Source organism: Propithecus coquereli, unplaced genomic scaffold (assembly GCF_000956105.1).
Source record: "Propithecus coquereli isolate 6110/MARCELLA unplaced genomic scaffold, Pcoq_1.0 Scaffold5, whole genome shotgun sequence".
NCBI lineage: Eukaryota > Metazoa > Chordata > Mammalia > Primates > Indriidae > Propithecus > Propithecus coquereli.
The window spans coordinates 3,817,703-3,840,290 of record NW_012150840.1 but is presented as its reverse complement, the minus strand read 5'-3'; the positions used below and the strand labels follow the sequence as shown (position 1 = coordinate 3,840,290).

The window sequence follows — 22,588 nt, the reverse complement described above, 5'->3', positions numbered from 1 at the left end:
AAAGAAAGCAGTGGGTACAGTTTGTACTAAAACACATGTAAGAAAGCAGGAGTCTTTTCATTATAAGTATGAAACCTTTACGCCCAAAGCGGGTACAGATACAGATGCATGTATTCTCTCAGAGAAAGCAGCTAGACTTTGCCCAATTTACAGGATAGCACAACTTAAAAAAAAAAAAAAGAAAAGAAGACAAAGTAGATTTCTTAATTGGCAATTCTTACCGTCTTGGTACTTCAGTTTCATTTTTATGTATTTTGTTAAAGCTGTAACCGTAATCATATTCTTTGTACTTTATTTTTTCATTTAACATTGTAAGGTAAGCAGTCAACATTTTTAACATGTTATTTCAAAACTTGTTTTAATTCTTTATGAATTGTTACTTTACATATATTTTTGTAATTTCCATAGTTATTGGACAGTTATTTTTCCATTCTAAGGTTATGATTAACACTACAGTGAGTATTACATGGGTTGGTTCTAATCTTTTGATTGATTCTCAGAAGTAAAATTACCAAGTCAAAGGCATTGATTATTATTAAAGTGTACCATACATGAAAATCAAGTAGTTGAGCAATAGTGAACACTTATAAATGGGGTCAGAGGTTGTACTATAATTGGTAATTTGAGCAAGAGCCACAGAAATGAATCATAGAGAAATGTACTCTTTTTTCCATCTCTTCAAGGAAAAACCTGTAAAGAAAGACTAGCAATAATGACAGAAGAAAAGGAACAAGAGGTAGATCAATGCAGCCCTTTAGAAACTTGTTATTTTTGAAGCACCAGGGACTATGATAATATAACAGTTGTTAGTATTTTCTATTTAAAAAATAATACGCATAACTTTTAAGAGAAAATAAAACCCATAAATTATCCCATAATGCAGAGAGAACCTATCATTTTGATGCATTTACTTCCATGTTTTGTGTGTAGGTATATGTGTTTGAGTAGGTGGGGATAGAGTTCATAAAATGAGATTACATTATATGTATGGTTTGATACAGTGAGCATTTTTATAAGTAAATTTGGTACTTCTTATTATGCAATTAGAATAAATACCTATAATTGGGATACTATTTCAAAGAAAATGCCATGTACAGATTTATGAAATTTATGTGTGTAGGAGGATGTAGGGTTTATCTTTTAAATTTCTATAGCTAAGTCTCCCTTAGGTTATTATGATGCTGTATAACCCTTGAGACTTTATTTGGGTACCAGGTCTCTAATCTGCCTTCCTTGTACAAGTGTGTGGCTATTAGACAGTTAATTGAGTTCATCAGTGTCACTAAGTAAAAGGAATTTTTGGAGTTTCCAGAAGCAAATGAATTGCTTAAGATTAAATAACTATTCATTATGGCTATATTATGCTGATCACATGGTGGTTTTAACCACCTCCTCAATCACGTGCATGTTATCTCTTTCTACCCTAGACTGCCTCTTCAGGTTGAACCCAAAGCCCCATGGTTCTCTAAGGGCTTCCCAGTTGTCTAGGTGGGCAAACAATCTGTAATCTCATTCACTCAACCTGTCTCTGAGTTGTAGCTGTCTCTGTCTTTGTCTCTCTTTCTCTCATTTCTCTGGTTACATGTTTTCTTTTCTGTCTGGTGTTCTGGCTGGCCTGAAGGGTTATATGACGTCTTCCTTCTTTTTTTCCTGTTAGTTCTGATTTTAATCTGCATGATGAGAGCAGATATTTGTTTGTCTCTATGGTTTGAGTACAGAAAAAATACATCATTGACAGAGTCCCTCTATGAAGATTTTTCCCACCTGGATATATTCTCCCTGCCTATTTTTTCACTTTAGAACTCACAATTCTACAGAAGTCGAACAAAGAATGCAGTTGACTATACTTCAGAAGCTAGGTGCTCTTATGGAGCTGCCTTAGCCGGAAGGCCTTTTGGGACCTTTAACCTTTGACTCTTCCTCATTCCCTTTATTTGGGTAACTAAGTACTCTTTATGGTAGATGGTTGAGTTCAGGCTACCAATGGATGGTGCTCTGAAGGGAATAGGTGATTTTCTTGTGATTTCTAGAATTTTAAAAAAGCATCTACCTTTGACTATAGTACAGCACTTTTTATGGAACTGTTCATGGGGTAACAATTCTGGGCTCCATGTTTTACCCAACTCAGCTCCTTAAACTTTGGAATTATGGGTAGGGAGCTCTTGGGTTGGGCTCTGAGGCCCTGTACAAAGTTGGCTCTGTACAGAGGGAAGGGCATAATTGGGGAGCTAAATCATGGCAAGTCTTAGTCTGCTTGAAGCACAGTACTTAGTTACTGAATAAAGTATGTTTACTATATGTTCAATCAGTCTTAGATTTATATAGGCTGCAACAGCAGATCCTTGTGTATTACATTTTACTGTCATCTTTACCAGAAGGAGCAAAGGATGAAACTCAGAAGTCATCTTTCCTCCTTCTTAGTCAGAATAGGAAAAGTTAAGGTGGAAGAAGATAATGAAATTATTTATTAAAATGAGGTTTTTGGCTTCTCTGTTGGATTTCATTTATTCATGCCGCTCCAGATTTTCATCAATAATTGAATTCAGGGTGATGTTACTTTCTATAGTATATGAAAGTGCTGTACATTATCATGTGTATATAGATAGGGCTATACTCTCAGCTCTAAATTATGCTGGATGACCAGTATCATATATGAAACTGAATAACTATAGTGATTCCAACAGGAACTGTTGTAGATACTTGAATATGTATCTCACACTGTTTTCCAGGGAAGGGTGATGTATTTGGAGACATCTTCTGGAAGGAAACCACCCTTGCTCATGCATGTGCCAACGTCCGGGCACTGACATACTGTGATCTACACATCATCAAGCGGGAAGCCTTGCTCAAAGTCCTGGACTTTTATACGGCTTTTGCAAATTCATTCTCAAGGAATCTCACTCTTACTTGCAATCTAAGGAAACGGGTATGTTGTCTGGATCCACTTTCTCTTAGTATCTGGAGAGTTTATATGTCATGCTCTATTAGCTGAAGAGTGGAAAAGTTATTTCATTTTGCAGCAGTAAATTCCCATCAATGTAAAGTGACATCATTTTCTTTCTCTTTATTTATATTTTGTTTACTTTTTAAGGGAAAAAAATCTTGATTATATGAGTAAAGATTTGAATCTTTATCATTTAAGATGCAAAATGAAAACAGACTTGAAAAACAAGTAAACTATAAACTGTACTATGATATAGTTAGTTCTTGGAGTTTATAACACTGCCATAAAATAAATACCACTGTCTCATTTTATTATATGGAGTTTTTTAAAGCTGGTAAGGGTGATCAAGCTGGTTGCTTATTTTACATTATCAACTCTCTAAACCTCCTTCACATTTAATAATCAATCCACGTGGCTTACTCTCCATTAATTCTTTCAAAGAACACTATCTCAAAAATTAATTAGCCACATTGACATATCCTACAAATAAGTATAGGAATCCTTTACTTTGCACTGCTGCTGCAAATTTAATCTTCATTGTCATTTTCTTTTTTATTGATGAGTGTGACACAAATTTAATTTGCATAAAGAAATCTCCTAGCTCTTGATTTATAGGTCATTGGGCCTTGGCTAGGGCTCTTTTATTGCCAAGAATGAAATACACATTTGGCTAACTACATTTAAGGAATTTTATCTAAAATAATTGCCTGTCTGAAGTGAAGTATTTTGAAATAACAATCCTTCCCTTCCATGACCCCCTTAAGTAAAACCTTCCTTGTAGTTAATGCGGAGGGAAAAAATCATGCCAAGAGACAGATTAACGTCTATACTGTAGCAACATAGAAACGAACATAATTACATCAATGTAATTCCCACCCAGGGTTCGAAGAAAGAATGGGACTAGCCAGAGTAGTATTTGTACCACCTGTGTCACATTTATTTGATTGACATTTGAACATCATTTTCATTTATACTTTTGTTAACAAAGTTATTGAGCATTTAGAATGTAAATAGCTGCAGAGAGCACAAAGACAAAATAAAGTCCCTGTGCTCAGGAAGCTCATAGTCAAGTGTGAATATTATGTGAAATACAAATAATTGGAACTTAAGGCAGTGACGAATGCAAGAAAGAAATGCCAAGTATGAACTAAATATGAGAGTTTCTTGCTTACTTGTTAGGGAACTCAGAGTCGCTTTCAGTATTAAGCAGAAATGTCACCTTTAATCTATGCTCTGCCTTCCTCAATGACAAATTCCTTCTCTATAAAGAAGCTTGTTAGATATTTGAAGCTCTAGTAGTACAGTTGACCCTTGAAAAACAGAGGTTTGCATGGTGCAGGTCCACTCATGTGAATGGTTTTCAACCAGCTGTGGATCAAAAATATAGTATTTGTGGAATGCAAAACCCTTGTATACAGAGGGATGATCTTTCCTATAGGTGGGTTCCAGAGGGCTGACTGCAGGACTTGAGTTTGTGCAGACTGGAGTATGCACAGGTGTCCTGGAACTAATCCCCCATGCATACGGAGGGGTGACTGTGAAGTCTTCTCCAGTCTAAAATTTGCTGGCTTTAAAATCTTCTCCCATACTGCAAGATTACCCAAACCCCTATCCATTGTCATTACATTCCTCCAGACATATCTTATTTGTCATTGTCTTCCTCAAAACAAGTTTACGCCGTATCTCATTTGATGTTTACAATATCCCTGCAAAATAAAATAGGCAGTTATTCTCCCCCACCCCAAGCACGTAAAGAAACTCACAGGAATTAATATCTAACAATCAACTGATACATTTGCAATGCAAGGTCTTGAAGAGGGATAATTAAGACAAATCACTAGTAGAAAATAAATTTTGATTCTTCAAAATTAGCTCATCCCAAAGCTCGGTCACCTCTTTTTCTCTTTTACACACACTCTCTCTCTCTCTCTCTCTTTCTCTCTCTCTCTCACACACACACACACACACACACACACACACACACACACCCCACCCCGTGGTTGTCAGAGCTCAGTGCACACGCACGAGTGCGGCTACCTCTAATAGGAGGAGAAGCTAGAGACAGAAAACTCATGTTATTTTTTTTTAATGGGGCTCAGAAATGATGTGCCTGTCTCCCCTGGTGCCAGTGTGCTGAGTGACATCAAGTGGCTTCTTCCCTTTATAACCTACTCCCTGTTACAACCTGTGTCAGTTTTTTAAAAAAATTCTAGCCCTTCTTGATGGATTGTCTCAATAAGTTGGCAAATAGTGGGAAGAGGATATATTGTCAGTCAGTGTCATTTTATTTTCAGGGAAAAAAAAAGTATTCTCAGGAAAAAAAGAAACTGTGAGAAAATATCCTCCACTGATTAGTAATAACTACTACCATTGTGAGAGCCTATTCTACATAGCCAGACATTTCAACATATTTTACACATAAAAATCTTATTAAATGTCAATAATCCACAAATTTCACCCAAGGGGAGGTTGAGGTTCTGAGATTGGGATAGCTAGTTGCCAAATAACATATGAGTTAGGGCCTGGATTGAACCCATCTCTGTATAGTTCTAAAACCTGTATTTTTTAGACTATAGCATGTTGCTTTAGTTTGTCAAAATAGGCGACATTTTTTTTTCCACAACAGTATTCCACAGACATGCTCTCAATAATTTTTCTCATTCACTTGTTCACTTTATTCCTAATTGATTTTTAATAAAAAATATTTTATTGTTCTTGTTGCTATTATTGTAAAAATTATTGCAATGGACACTTGTAAATTGTATAGTCAAAACTATGTCCTTAGTATGCTATAGATATCTCACAGCTATAAAAGCCAGTAATTAAAGGGCATGTTCCTGGTAAGTAGGGGAGCAAGTTTCAAAGCCGTTTCCAGCCATAGGAGAGTACAGTTCTGGCCACATAAGCCTATCCCGTGGCCCAGTGGAGAGGATTGTATAGCATGCAGTTTTTCGTGGCTCTAATAGGGAAGAATGTGAGTGTTCTTTAGCTGCTTCCATTAAGGAAAAATAAGATGCCTGCTATGCACATGCAGCTCCCCTTAACCTTCCTTAAACTCCTTCATGTAAAAGTTCTAGAGCTGTAACTGGTAATTTCATCCAACAGCTAGAGAAGAAATTGGCAAACTTTTTTGTCCAGGACCAGATAGTAAATATTTTTAGAATTTGAAGTCCAACCTCAACTACTGGACTTTTCCACTATAATGTGAAAGCAGTAGTATTAGCTATTGTGGGCTGCCATAACAAACTACCATAGACTGAGTGGCTTAAACAACAGGATTTTATTACTCACAGTTCTGGAGTCTGGGAAGTCCATGATCAAGTTACCAGCCAGTTTGGTTCCCTGGCAAGGGTTTCTCTTCCTGGTTTGCAGATGGCCATCTTCTCATTGTGTCCTCACATGGTGGAGTGAGACAGAGGAAACAAACTTGCTGGTGTCTCTTCTTATAAGGGCACCAGTCCCCTCCTGAGGGCTCTAACCTCATGACCTCATCTAAACCTAATGACTTCACAAAGGCCCCATATCCAAATACCATCACACTAGAGGTGAGGGCTTCAACATATGAATTTTGGAGGGGCAAAACTCAGTCCATAGCAGCAGCCATAGATAATATGTAAATAATTGAACATGGTTGTATTTCAATAAAACTTTATTGGCTGTCCATGGTTCCTAAGTGTGTCAACTGCTAAAAGTGGAGTACTAGGAATCAGATGGAGATGACAATGGGTATACAAATAGAATCCTTTCCTCCTTTATTAGAAAGCAAATCTCTGCTACTTGTCACCAAGCCAGAGAGTTATGATGATATGGAAAATATTATAAATAAGAAGTAGCTACAGGAGGCAAGTAAGCGAACATGAAGGAGTGAGGCAAGGCTTATAGTTGCTGTGAAGACTGGAGAGTTCACATGAGCCATACGAGGGGCAGCTGCTGCTCAGTCTGGTTGTACCTTGCTTTGCTGGAATGCTAGACTAGTGTTGCTTGGTCTTCATATTTTTTTTCCCCAGAGAATCCAGAAACATAACTTTTTATATGACATCTCATTAGTTTGTTAATTAATCTGATTTTTTTTTTAAATTCTGTGGTCAAACCAAACAAGTTGTGCTTGCTATTGGTCCAACTGTTTGTGCCCTAAATGGAATGATTTAATGAACCCCTGATCTCGTGATATTAGAAACCTGTGATTTTTACCTGTGGCCTGTGAATTTTGATGAAAAAAATGTATCTTTATTTTCTTCAATTTCTAACTGACATTTAGCTTTTCCTTTAATTATTAATATAAAGGTCAGTAACCAACCAACTACAGTGTTATTAGAAGTATCACAAGAGATTACAGATATTTTCATATCATACTATATGTGTTCAAATATTTCAAAATGGTGTTTATGCTCATCACTACTTAAAGAGTATGGTAGTTACTAGACCTGCTGCTAGATAAGTTATTGTGTTAATAGAGAAGCACATAGATTGTTATAAATTATTTTTAAATATTTTGATGACAGGATTTCAATATAACATGTTTCCTGTGGAATCCTATGTATTTTATTTTGTACATTTTAAGAAATTGTTCTGAGAAGATGTCCACAGGCTTCACCAGACTGCTGGAGATTAAGATCCCACATATGAGAGTCAGAAACTAAACTGAGTTGAGCAAAAGGACTGGTTAGTGTATTTTTTTTCAATAATAAGAACACGATTCTATAGCTTCCAATAAGTTTAAATATATTCAGAAAAGGCAGGAGAGAGCAGTAAAGTTGACCCACTTGATGACTTTATTTATATATTTATTTACTTAAGCAATGCAAGATGCCATTTCCTAGAGTGATAAAATGGTATTTATTAAATTGAGGGCCAGTCCTCAGGTATAAAGAAGGTAAGGAGCACCCTTCTTTGACCACACACAGGAAAAGGCAGCCAGGTGATGCCTAAAGCTTAAAGGAGTCTGCTTAGACTGTACTTCTGCTCATTTTGCCTATTTGTTGTAGAGTGATATTTCCCATTTGTGTAAAAAAAAGAGTTAACCTAGAAGGCATGATTGTTGTCCTTTGAAAGTCTTTGGCCCTTGGGAGTGTGAATTTTTGGAGGGCTCTCCCCATCTAATGGATGAGAGTGGCTTACTGTATCTAAACTATCTATTCAAGAAAGGCGGATTTATGCCGAACACCTACCTGCTTTCCTTCCAAAAGTGTGTAATTTTGGTATGTGCCAGGCAGATTATGCCTATGTGACCAATCCCTAATAAAAAAACTCTGAGCATTGAGTCCCTAATGAGCTTCTCTGGTTGACAGCATCTCACATGTGTTGTCACAACTCTCACTGGAAGAATTAGGGAGAGGCCCCTTGGAGGCTTGTGCCTGGCTTCGCCCGGGACTTCACTCAAGCTCCTTATTCCTTTGCTAATTTTGCTTTGTGTTCTTAATGCTGCAGTAAGTTGTAGCCATGGGTGTGACTATGTGCTGAATCCTGTGAGTCCTTCTAAGGAGTCATCCAACCTGGGAATGGACTTGAGGGCCACCAGTGCACCATTTGTAAAGATTGATAAGAAATCTATATTCTTAGAGATCTGCAAATCTGCAGATATATTGGTAATTTCAGTGTAACCTTTTATCCATGAAAGATGCTGAAACCTACAGACATTATGTTTAAAGAAAGAACCATTGTAAAATTGGTGGTATATTTGTCCATGAGGCTTTTAAGAGAATTTTGTTTCCTTGAAACTTAAATGTTATATTAGCACTTATGGCTACATTAAGCACAGCTGAGATTTTGAATGATTTCTGAATGTTTCCTTCACTTTCAAGTTAGTAAGAACATATTTTCCTCCAGTTTGATTATTTAAATAGGATGAATGAGGGATTTTATTTGCTGTTTTCTTTATATCTTTTGAGGCGACACTTTGTTAAAGTGTGGCACAGAAAGTGTTGGCTGACTCAGTGTGTATTCAATATACATCCATCAAGCCCCTACTACGTACCTAACTATGGGGTCAAGGCCGTAAAAGGCTCAGTGCCTGCTGTCTAGGAGGCTGAAGCCCAGTGAGAGATCCTGAGTCAGATAAGTGCTGTAAGTGCTAGAGAGGGTTACACTCAGCACAAAGGGGGCGCAAAGGAGAAGGATTCGGTTCATCTCAGGGGAGAAGACAGGAAAGGATTCCAGTAGGTGATGAGGTCAGTGGAGTTAGGATTTCATTTCAAACAGAGGAATATTCTAGAGCGAGAAAGGATCTTATCGATCATCTATTTCATTTTATTTTCTTTAAAGATGAGGAAAATTGAGGCCCAGAAAATTAAGTGATTTTCTCAAGTTCACTTAGTAGCAGAGCTGGGACTGAAATTCAAGTCCTCTGAATCCCATGCTGGCAATAGTTCTACTATTTCATGTAGATTAAAAGCCCTTTGTAGAAGATTGTGAGTTAAATTCAATCCTTGATTGTGTTCATTTTTAACAGTGAAGAAGGACAATATATGGCATGCATTTGTATGCGATTCATAGATTGATTTTTATGTTTTTCACACCGTGATTCAGGACAAAACTAACAGAGGAGCCAAAACAAAACAAGCTATAAGCCATTGTATAGGTGTGGCCATAGCATGTATGTCACTGCATTGTAACGGATCTCATTTTACTGAAAGCGTGTAATTTCCATGTCAGTATTGTTCAAGAAGTGCTACTGAATATGATAAAATATTGCCTTGCCGATACTACTGCATTCTCAGCTACTCTTTGCTATCATGTCAATACTTTTAAGAACTATGCTGGCTGCTACACCACTTAGTATAAATATACAGAAAGAGAAATATCCTCACATTAAACAAAATCCACTACTTTTTCACTTTTGCATTTTAAGTTCTATTTTAAAAGATATTAGCGCCTTCACATTTTAAAATATTGACAAGTTTACCACCAAATGTGAAAATTATGAGTACTAACAATATTTGTAATCCAAAAAAAAAAAAAAGAAAGGAAAGAAAGAAAAGAAAATAGTGAGTGTTTCCATATAGAATTGGGAAAATCTAAGACTTGGTTGGTGGCAAGAAACAGGCATGGAATAAGCTGGTGTCAAGAATGGTTTTTGCTAGGGCTGAGAACTAAGATTACTATGCAACTAATCCTAGAAACTCAAAGAAAAAGAATGTTAACTAAAATTTGAAAAGGAAAAATACCCTGAGATTGAACAATGTTAATACAGCCTAAAATTGTATAATCAAGTGGGCTTCCCTTTTAAATACCATGTCTATGTTATACTAGAGGGTGTAAACCCCTCTTGTGGCTGCAGATTGAGTGGTCATGGTCAGAGAATTATAATGTCTTTTCATTCCATGCCTCTGCTTAATTTATCACTGGTATAATCAAAATTTCTAAGCCAAATAGCTCTAGAGAAACAGTTTCTAATACTTTTCCTATTGTCATAAAATGGAGACCACTGGACATTGATAAAAAGAATGCCAAACTGACACTTGCCCTTTAGTTGTGGTCTCAAAAAAGTGCCTCCATTGTTGCTTCAGAGACCCATCTTCCTCTAGCTCCACAGTTCCTAGTTTAAGACTCCTTTGTACTGAACACACAGTAGTTCGACACACAGGCTAATCTGGGACCCCTTCCCAATATTTAATTCTTGTGTTAGTCTGCTTGAGTTGCTATCACAGAATATTACAGACTGGGCAGATTAAACAACAGAAATTTATTTTCTCACAGTTATGGAGACTAGAATTCCAAAATCAAGGTACCAGCAGGGTTGGTGTCTGGTGAGGTCTCTCTCCTTGGGCTGCAGATGGCCGCCTTCTCACTGTGTACTCACATGGCCTTTTCATAGTACCTGTGTGTAGAGACAGTGAGCAAGTTCTCTGGTGTCTCTCCTTATAAAGACACAAATACTATTGGATCAGGGCCCCATCATTATGACCTCATGTCACCTTAATTACTTTTTTAGAAGTCCCATTTCCAAGTACAGCCACACTGGAAGTTAAGTCTTCCCCATGTCAATTTGGTGGAGAGGAGAACACAAACATTTAGTCTATAACAACCATGTTTTATTTTTTAAATTAAATATGAAGGAGTAACTTTGAAAAATATATTAAAATCATACAGCTGAAATGTGTCTACATTACTGAGGATGTATACAGTAGCATCAGCATTCAGTGTTAATTTTTATAACTTCTGGACAGTGCATAATTATCAATACTAGCAAAACATTCTTGTACTCCTACAGTGATTTAAGAAGGATTGTCATTTAAACTTAGAAAATATATTCTCCCAAAATGATCAATATGAATTACAGAATGGAAAAACAAAACATAGAGGTGCATGTAGAATCCCTTTCACCTCTAAAAGCCCATGTCCTCCTTTCCCACCGCGGGCACTGTTCTTGAGTAGAGATCAACTGAAGTCAGTGGACAATTTTATGGAGAAGCAGAGTACCCATCCTGTATTTTGACATTCCAGTGGTAAGAAATGGTGGTTTAGGTTCACTCTGGCATTAGCAAAGGCTCAGGACTCAATAACTCCTTCTCTTTCCAAAAATCATTCTTATTATGGTGAATCCAGCAGCACAGAATTTTTTTTTTTTTTCTGTGAGCAATGAAGCATCTCAGCAGCAATTTCCTTTTGTGAATGAAAAACATGCTGGAATTGAATATCAAACAGGCCTAAAGGACTTGCTTGGTGTGCATGTGTTACCGATTGTATGTATTTCAGTAGTCAGTACAGGCATCTTTGAGGAAGTGGTTTCAGAATGTGACAATGGGAGTTCTAATCTCACTACTTTCTTTTCTTTTCTTCCCCCTCCCTCCCCAGGGGTATATCAGCTAAACAAAATATAAGAGCCCATTCCTTCCATAAATCCGTTATTTTTCATCCTATGGAAAGACATCACTAAAACACTGTCCACTTGGACACTTGGAACAAAAGATATTATGGTTTCCATAAAGCTCTGAAATATTATGTAGGATCTATACTTCTCTCATAGCACTGATTGTGGCACTTTGGTTTCCCATTTACATTTTTGTTTTTTCAACTAAACAATCAGCTGCTTAAATTATCCTTAAAGATATTTTCGGTAATCTTTTTATTGCCAATGACCAGAGTAGTGTCTGCTATATGATTGAATGAAGGAATTGGTGAATGAAGTATGAATCTGTTCTGCTACCCAGCAGTTTTTATCATCATTGACCAGAATAATCATTGTCTTCTAGAAAAACACGTGATACCCTTGATAACTTTGGCAATAAACCTTATGAAATAGGATTATGGAAATGACCATTACTAATTGGTGTTAAATCATGAATAGAGTTAACTTTTAGCTGCTGTTTCTAACCATCGGTGCTTGTAGATTCTGCATAGTCCTGCCACAGCTCGTCTAGTGCCCTCAGAATAGTGTGGCAATTTCGATATTATTGTTGAGTGAATTAATATCACCTGATGCCAAGGGCTGTGATTGCCAGAACAGTGCCTTGTTCCCATTCTAAAGGACTTTGAAGAGAAAATGTTTTCTCACAGTTTTTTTTTCTGAAGAATCTGCATACCACACTCGAATCTGATTAGAGTAGAGTCGTAACTCTTATTATCTCAACTGATCATCAGGGTTGCAAATTCGCCCCAAACCACTGGCCCTGCTGGCAGTAGCTCTGCTTATCTCCCAAGTGATGCAGCTTGCTGCTTTGCAGTTTACACACCACAAGCATTATCTCACTTGAGTTTCAAATCAACACTGTAGGAGAAGTGAGTTAAGAGAGGAGAGGAGAGTTGCTCATGGCCACACAGGTGATAGTTGCTCTGAGATTCCAACCTCAGTTTTCCAACTCCAAGCTGGCTCTCATTCCACTGGGGGGGTAGAAAGAGGCAGACCTTCAGCAATTCCTAGTTTGTCGTGTGCATTTAGATGAAGCAGAGACCTAATTGGGGAGTCTTTTCAGCCCTTAAGCCGCTTCTATTTAGGGCTCTCTGTAGATGTGCTTCCAGACAGAATAAAAACTTCTCCACATTTAGTTACCAGAACAGAGGTTCACAGATCTCTCACTCTTCAATATGTTTTTAAAGCAGTTATTTACAGACAGAGTTTCCCAAATTTCAGAGTAGGGGCTGGATTCAGTAATTTACCAACATATTCCACAGTGGATTATACAGTCTGTTGTTTACCTGCTCTTCTTTTCCAAACTAGAGTTTATTCTAGTATTGCAAGAAAATATGTATTTTAGTAGCAAACCAGATGGAAATAAAAGTATTAATATTTAACCAACATAATATAAAAAAGGCAGATATTTTATAAATTATTTTTCTTGGATATTCTCAGTGTATCCAACAATCCACTCGAAGCACTGGTTTTTATTTTAGGTTTGAGTCCTGCCTTACAATAGTGTTTTTCTGGGGGCATCACAGCTGGACATCAAACTGTTCATTTCTAAAATATCTGTCACTTCTTAATTCTCAGTTAATATTTGATGAGAGCCTACTGGAAGCATGGTGCTCTACCATACCATCTTCAGTTAAAGGAAAATACCTCTTTGAATTGAAAAGTAGGGATTTTTATTAATGTTAAGACTGATATAGATGTATTATTTTCTTCTCTAAGGCCTTTTAGTATTGATTTGAGTTTGGAATGCATGCAGATTTTCCTATTCTAACTTCTTATGTCTCTTTTTTCCTTCTCTCTTCTAGAAAAAAAGTAAATGAATGTTCTCTGTGGTTGAATATATAATATACCAGTATCCAATATTAAGTTCAAATCTTTTTATGATGTATATTTTAATATATTTTTAGGCAGAATTCTTTTGGGGGTTCTTCCCTTCCCAACTCCTGAGGCACCATCTAAATTTGATAATGTACAGTTTGACTCTATAGGGATTTCTTCCCTTCACCTTTTGAGCTGAATCTATAGACTCAGCCTTTTCTGTCCTCTGAGTTATCTGAGAAAATATAGAGCTCAGCAGACATGTACTGTAAAGGTTTCCATGCTGAGTTTGAGAAATAGTTCTGTAAACTTTAAAAGGGGACATATTTTGAGGAGTGTTTGGTTATTCAAAGGAGGGATTTCAAAATGTTTGCAGTGAACTAAGTCATACTGTTTTCAAAAATAGTAAAAACAAATGTTGTAATAATACATATGAATGTCTCTACAATAGAAGGGACTTTAAAGTGCTATATGCATTTTGCAAATGGGAAAATAGAGAGCTACTCTGTGGTTAGGTTGCATTCCTAATAGTTGACTTTTCTGACCAAAATAACATCCTACAATGTTCTTTTTTTTTCCCCCAGCTGGGAGGTGCATTTCATAGATTTTGACATTCTAGTCAAGTAATCTTTTTCTAAAGGAATCAAATCAAGTGATTCTCCCAAATAGCTAGAGACACTCAGATGACCCAATAAAGCTACAGTAATTTTTCCTGGAGAAAGCCATTCATTTTCTGCCTCTTCTTTCTGAATCAGGTTATACTTCAGTCACCCAACACTTTTAGAAGTTGACATTTGTTTCACTGGGTTTTGTTCTATGTTCACAGTTTTATCCTCCAGAGAGTGATGTCACCTGTAGAAGTTCAGCAGAGGCACGATACCTTAGGAAACTCACAATCTGGAATGGAAAGTAAAAACTGTAACTGCTAATTCTGCACATAAGAAGCAGCCAATTTCCCTTAAGGGCAGCACGCAGAGCTAATGCAGGGCACTGGACTCTGACCAGGAATTCGGCCCCCAGCCTTTTTTTTTTTTTTTTTTTCAGCCTTTTTTTTTTTTTTTTTTAAAGAAACAGGGTCTCACTCTATCACCCAGGCTGGAGTGCAGTGGCATGATCATAGCTCGCTGCAACCTGAAACTCCTGGGCTCAAGTGATGCTCCTGCCTCAGCCTCTCAAGTGCCGCTACACCTGGCTAATTTTTTTATATTTCTGTAGAGATGGGGTCTTGCTACATTGCCCAGGCTGGTCTCAAACACCTGCCTTCAAGTGATCCTCCCTCCTTAGCCTCCCCAAGTGCTAGAATTACAGGTGTGAACCACCATGATTAACCTGCTTCCTTTTTTCACCACTACCTTAGCAAGTACTTCAGGTACAGTTGTAGACTGCATTATAATTCAGGCAGGTTAAGTGAACAATATGTAACACAGATCTTTTGAAAGTTAGTTTCCCATGACAGGAAGTTACAGACTCTCTCTTGCATGAGAGAACAGTGTTTCTTCATGCTCAGAATGTAGAAACCAGGAGGTCGAATGACTTACTTGGCCATTGTAGAGTGTGCTAGTACACAGCGAGTGGTCTGTTGTGCCAGCAAAAGGTGAGCGGGAGAGACCGGATCCAGCCTGCTGGATTTATAACTCCATAAAGTGAAGCTGACTGCCAGCTTGTTAATAGCAACATTTCCACACTTTAGAGTCACCAGGTGGCTTGTTACAGAAATCACACACTAGGAAGGCAGACTTTCCCTGCAGACTGCTGGGAGTGGGGGTGGGGGTGGGAAGCAAAGAAAAGTGCCCCACAGGGGCTCATCCCCTTCATTCTGAGGCAGCCGTCTTCTCCAAGGTGTTTGCGAAGAAGGTCTTGGATGTTTGCTGTGCTGAGAAAACTAAGAAAGTGGACTTGGATGTGGTCATTTTGCAAAGCTGAAAAATCTCTTTGGGTTCCTAAGCCATTCTAATTGGCACATTCCTTTAGAGGGATGTTTTTAATTTTCAGCCAGCAATTCCGTGGAGGATGGTAACATTGATCATGCTTAAATAAGGTAGAGAGAGGGAGAGAGAAGAAGGGAAGGGGGAAGGAGAGGGGAAGGAAGGGAACGAGGACTGTAAAAATTCCAAATTTCAGTCAGGAAAAGGTCTGTCAGCAGAAAAGACTTGCAACAAATGTGATTGTATGAAAATGTCCCCTACACTTTGAGGGTAAACCAGTTGTACTATACCAAATGGAATATAAGAGATTTAAATTTTCAGCTTTTGAGCAAACTTTATAAAACTTATGTACCAATCTCCTCCTGAAAGCACAGGCACCTCTCTGTTTTCCGTAATCAAATAGCCGTGCCCCAGAAATGAAATCATAATTGGTGCCATAGAATTTCAAAGTATCTAAGGATTGTCTCATTTTGTTCAAAGCCTCTTCAGAAAAATATGCCCAGTTTAAAAAACTGCTACTCTAGTCTTGTCTAGAGGGAATATTCAATCCTCAGGTGTGTTCCAGCTTATTAAAAACACAGCTGATTAATTTTGATTAAAGAAGAGCAGAGATACATTTAATATCTTACCGAAATAAAGGCAAACTAGTATAAGTGACCAGCCTATAATAAAGATGAAATATGTACTATTCATATAGCAACAAAAGTAGTTATTTTAAATGGAGAACAAGGGCAAAGGTATTCCTTTATAGACTTATAAAAAGATGTTTGTTCTCAAAATCAAAAATTTGAGATCACATCTTTAAAATGTGGGGCAATAAAATCATCAAGATTTAGACAAATGGAACAGAACTTGGGGAAAGAATATATTATAAGGGAAAGGTTATGTGTCCCTTGGATTGCTACTGTATAAAAGAGACCAGTCACCTTATTCTGGGACTCAAGCCCCTCCTCTAGGGTAAGCTCTGGCCCCACCTTCTCTGTTCTCCTCTCCACATACTCCACTCCACAGGACTCCTCCTTTTCCCATACTCCTGTACAACCAACTGCCGTAGTATTTAATCGCTGTTTACTGTATGTTGCTTTTCAGGGTCATGTGATGTGCTGAACAGGTGATGTATCCCTGTACACTGACTGTTAACCTCTTAAAGAGATGTCTGTTGTCACATACATCCAACTGCTCTTTGCACCCCAGCACTCTAGTGACATTTGCTGATGGGATAATGATATTGCAGAGTTCGTTAATGAAAGCAACGTGTATTGCTTCCCTTTCTGGTGGTAGAACCTGACACCTATGGGAGAGAAAGTGTTAAGAGGAAAGTAGCAGGAAAAGAGGAAAAATAGGTATTTGATTTAAAAAAATATATAAAAGTTATTGAAATCATTTTGAAAGTATCTTTAATAAGAATTTGCAGAAAATTCTTATTACAAATTAATAAGAGTTTGTAATTCCTTACATTTTTCAGGATTAGAAATTTCTGTAGGAAATTAAAGATAAAAAATTGAGACTTGCCATTAGATTACTATGAGCAAATACATTTTAATAGCGTAAAACTAGTCCAAAAATAGTCGATGGGGGATGGTGATATTTGGGGTTCTCCAGGAGGCATCTACATTCTTTCCTTTCTAGTACCAGGCATTCAATTTAGAATGAATCTATAGCTGTTGTTTTGGTGAAGGGGAAACAGGGAGAGGTTGTCCCAAACACATAGTCCCTTCTCCCTTTAAACATCTGTAGGTAGGAGAAGTGGACCAGGCTTCCACTCGAGTCAGAAATAAAAACAAGCCTGTTTACACCCACAGTCTGGGCATCTGTAGTCTTTCCTAGGGAATGTACCAAGATCTCCCTTTGTAATGACTGGAATGCTGGTTTTGGGTTCAAGTGTATGATCTTGGGCAAATGACTTTACTCACACCTCAGTTCAGACATCTGTAAAATGAGATTACTAATAGTCACTAAATATGCATGGCGTGCCTTTTACACGTCAGGTACTTTTCTAAATACAAAATACCTAGAAGTGAATAAAACAGATATGTTCCCTGCCCTAATGGGGTTTAGGGTCTAATATAGACTTCACAGAGTTGTTGTGAGTGTTAAGGGAATGGAGACTGTACCATTGTAGGGTTTTAATGAAGGTTAGCAGTGATGATGGCAATAACGCTGATGATGATGAAGATGATGACAAGGATGTGTTTCATAAACGATAGTGCCTGACTGGTCGTTAGGATACTCTCCAAAAATTTTAATAGGAGGAGGAAGTCAGACTGTGGTCTCAGTATTACTGGACTCCATCAGTCCCTGGTGATAAAGTAGGGGAAACGTTATTATAATAAGACATCTAGGTCTGATCTCTTTTTGATTCTATCTTTGAAGATAGAATTCTCCTCTTATAAGATAAGCATAAGGTGTAGTGACAAGGAATTCCATATGCAGCAATGGAATGTGCTGAGAATTGCAGAAATAAACATTTCTATACTTGCTCAGAAGAATATTGAGTTTTCCCAAAGGAAATGCCTACTTTCTTCTGTTAACACAAAGCAATATCTACTTCTGCCTTTTCAAAACTCCACATATTCAGCATAACCTTTGTTAGGGGTAAAAATCTCAACTGTGTTCCCTAACATTTGATGAAATGATTTGGCTAATGATACATCTTAAGCAAATAGGTAGGGGTTGTAATGTTAGGTCAAGGTCTTGGCACCTTTAGCCCATGGATTGCATCTCTGTAATCTAGGTTAATGAACAAGCTTCTGTGCTGTTCTGCGGAGTGTGCTAAGATTAGCATTAGCCAATTTAACCTGACCTAAGGCTTGCACTTTAACTATAGTTTCTAAACTCATTTTGAATTAAATCTACCAAGTTTGGCTATCTGAGAACCCTGCTATCTGCTGAAATACTGTCTTTATAACCATGCCCCTGTGGCTGTGGAAACAGAGTCTCACATAAATGTGTTCCTCTTAATGGGGGACAAGGGAGAAGCATTGGAAAACATGGAAAAGAGCTTTGCCAAACTGTGCTTAGTATTAACCTAGTAGTTTTGTAAACCAAGAGTAAGTTTCCTTTTTTACTCTATTACTTAGAGCCTCAAGCTAAATTTGAATTGCACTTTTAGAAGTAAAAGGCAATTACCTTTGTGTTTCATGGAGTTTTAAATTTCACCTGCCCTTAACGTTACAACATGTTTGAAGGACTCAGTGTAAAAAAAAAAAACAAAACTATTTGCTTCCATTTATCTGCTTGTGAAGGAACATAATAAAGAGAGGCCACTGGAATGGGAAGAAAGAGAAATATTGCTTTAACAAGCTCATTCCACTAGTCAAATTTGTCAAAGAAAAGGTGAACTGATACCTTTTTAAACTAATACTCCCTGCAAAAAATACTGCTCATTTTATTCATGTTTGACATTTCATAGTAAAGGTAAAATTCATTTTTAATGAAAAATATTCCACAGGGTTATTAATTAAAAGAAACACAGGAAGAGAGAACTGTCATTTTAAAAGAGCAGCTCATGAATTAGAGAACATCTCCAGCCAAAAATATAGTTCATGACGTTCTCTCCAGGACTGGTGGCTGGCCTGCCAGTGGACGCAACCCTCACCCTGCATCCTGGTTGCCACCTGGGCCATCTAGGCATGAGATGTATTTGCACCAAAGCTTTGGTAAACTTGGAGAAGTAATTCCTTGAGCTTGTTGGTTAAATCTTTTAATATACTTATTATTTTTGGTCTATTGTTCTCACCACATTGTAAACAACTTGAGGGCAAAGACTGAATAATGTAATAATAGCACATAGTTTTGCATTTTATAATGTAATGTTAAAGAAAAAAGTGTTTGGCAAGTGGGAGAATCAACATTGGAATGCCTCCTTGTTGCAAGAGGACTGAATACAGATACTACATGGATTTATATTCCCCTAACATAAATACTATCTCTACGAAAAGCTTAAAGAAGCTAGCATTGTTTAATTTGTTGAAGAGAAGCTAAAACTGTAAGTCTGTGGCAAAGCCATGTTGTGGGAAAGTTGTAATGTAAAATTTCCCTTTGATGAGTTCACACTTCTTGCTTCCTACCTCTTAGAATTTCTTGTCTTGCCTTTATCCCCACTCCCTACATTTTATTCTCCACACAGCTTTTGGTGATTAGACACACCCATTCTTCTGCTGACTCTGTCTAATGTTTATCTTTTAGGGAATTGTAGGGCTTGAGGGGTCTAAGATATAGAACCTTTATGTCCATCCCATATTTGGAAAGAATCGAAATAGCAAAATGTGACTGGTATTACTCAGAAAGCTGATTAGAGGATATGGCCTTAGGGCTGTATCAGGTGGTCTTTCTGATATTTCAGCCCTGAATTAGGCAGACTTACCATGCAGGCACAGGTCTGGCTGGGTAACCAGTGGATAGTTGCGATGGAATGCATCATCTCTGCAGGCACGATGGCTTCAAAGGGATGAGGAAGTGGCTAGGCTCAGTTTCTTCTTCCAACTTCACCAGCCAGAGAGGTCACTCCTTTCCTGGAGAGAAAGAAGTTAAAGACAAAGACAAAGGTTAGGAATATCAGCCTTGTAGAAGTTCCTTCATATGGATGCAAGTATTCTCCCCTAATGAGTGCAAATGGAATTACAACACTTACCAATGATTTTTAACATACAGGTATAACATACATATACATACAATCTATAACAATATGTACAATATTTATATACATTTATAATAAAAACACATAAATATAGCACATATATATGTGTGTATAACACACATATCTTTAAAAGTATATATCATACACATTGATTTTCACTTTTAAAGATTACCCAATCTCTAGTGTAAAATTCCAGGCAAAGTGATTATGACCTGAAAGATTATAGGCAACCCAGAAGAGATGCCCTGGAGCCTTGAACATTTTTAGGGGATGGCTTATATCAAACCATAGAGAAAGTTAGGCTCTTGGACTACCTACATCAGAATCACGTGGGATGCTTATTCAAGTTGCAAATTCTGGGCCTCACTTCAGAGCTGTTGAGCCACCAGGCGTGGTAGGGGCGGGGCAGGTAAGGACTCACTCCAGGTGATTCATGTGCACAGCATGGCTGGAGAACTACTGCCTAAGAAACAACTGCCTTCCCTTTAAATAGTACAGAAGATTACGACCAGCTTTGGTCACTCTCTGTTTCCCATAGAGAAGAAACAGAGAAAATGGCTCAGCTATAAGGTGAGTTATTTAGATTGTGAATGAAGAGCCTTCTGACAATAAAGAAGACCAGGAAAATGACTTCTCTGTGTAGGAATTGTAAATAGTTCCAAGTGTGTAGAATTTCCCACCCAAAGATTCCTAGCACTTACATGCATGCAAAGACGTCTGGTTCATGTGGGAAGCAAGACATCTACTATTATCCCATCAATCTGTCTCCTTATTGGCCTCCATGATGAAGACCCTAGCGCCTCACCCCTGCCTCACCTTCCCCACCCGATACAGACTTTATTTTGGAAGTTTCTCTGGCCCTTGGCCTCTGACCAAAGTCTTTCTTCCTGGGATTGTTTAAATGAGGGTAAATGAAATATATGTGATTGGTTCTGTGAACATTTTAAGCCATACATCATAAGGTATTAAATTTATATTTATTGAGAGAGTTGATAAATGTAGTGCTTTTGAACATTTCATGCCCTGTTAGGTGTTCTGAGGAAATACTGCTATTGTTGAAAGTCAGACTCCTCTGAATATTGATTTAGTTTGAGGTTGGCTTTTCCAGGACGATAACCTCTTGTTGTGAGGGGACAGTGTGCTATTTTATAGATGTGGCATGGCTGCTGTACTGTCTAGGACAACATAGCCCTGACTGTGGGGATCTGATGACTATTTGAGACTTTCTGCCTCACGAGCCTGTGATCTACACAGGCAAACTGAGTAGCTGCCACGGAATTTGCCACTTGAGATAACCTTTGTGCATTAGAATCCTGGAGATTTGACCTTCACTCTTGCTGGCAATTTGTGCGGTGTCAGGGTCCTAGAGGGAAAGAGGTAGTAAAGAACATCTTCTGCTGGACTCCAGGTAAAAGCAAAATGCAGAGGGTGACACATCCGCATTGAAGTTGGAGTCTACAACCTCCCTGGTTTCTGATGCCGTCCTTCGTCCTCCCTTCATCACTCCTCCTGCCCCACAGTCTTTGGGATCAGAAAGCTGCGATATTTTACTTGATTTCCCCCCCGCCAAGGATTCTGATTCTCCAGTCCTTGGAAATGGGCATATAGTGTGGAAAAATTTCCTGCTGTTTTTTAGCCTGTCAAATCAGAGGAGATTTTCCCAGACCCCTCTGAATGATTGGATCGGTGACTAATGGATCATGGTTTCTGACCACATTGTGAAGTTTGGTGCCAGGTTCTGAGACACTCAGTTTTCATTTTGTTTTCTATTTGTTAATTCCAAATATGTAAACTCATGTGGTTATATTTTCTTTCCCAAAGTCATGGTCAAAATACAAAAGGTTTTTTTGGTCATTATTTAGTATCCCAATTCATAATAGTACTCAATATTTTTTTTTTTTTTACTTGATTTGATGTCAGGAAGTTCATTGGGCAGTATTCTGAGACTATTTTGGATATTATGGAAATAACTGGTTAACTAGGAATTAGAAATCTCTATTTTAACTGTAGTAACATTTCGTATGTACCTCTTATTTTGGGTAAATGCCGTAACCTCTTGTACCTCAATATGATTATCTTTAAAATGGGAATAATTATAATATCTGACCCTTCCAAAGTTCTTACAGTTTAGAAATCTATTTACAATACAATATCTTAAGTGTCCTTCAGAGACTATATCACGGTCTCTGTTTTATAAATGAGAAAACTAAGGCCCAGAGAAGTCAAGTAACTTGCTAAGATCCCTCAATATTAAGTGGCAAAGTCCTGGAACCAAAACAAGGCTTCAGAAAGTTGACTAATTTTTCCCTTTTATAAATATGTCCTGTAGAGCTCAAGTAGTTATTGGGAGAAGTAGGTGAGGTAGTATCAAAAAGGTTTTTAAAATATCAATAGTTATATAAATGTGAAGTTAA

At 37.7% G+C, this 22,588-nt stretch overlaps 1 protein-coding gene across 2 annotated transcripts in view; it reads left to right on the top strand.

Moving 5' to 3' along the window:
- KCNH5 (potassium channel, voltage gated eag related subfamily H, member 5) overlaps positions 1 to 22,588 on the top strand; it is a 314,011-nt gene that overhangs the window by 261,586 nt on the left and 29,837 nt on the right. The window contains exon 10 of one of the 2 annotated variants that reach the window (XM_012656129.1): positions 2,730 to 2,926. The exons of the other annotated variant lie outside the window; for it this stretch is intronic. Coding sequence (XP_012511583.1) covers positions 2,730 to 2,926 — 197 coding nt within the window. The remainder of the gene's footprint in view (positions 1 to 2,729; positions 2,927 to 22,588) is intronic. 2 annotated transcript variants of the gene reach the window in all.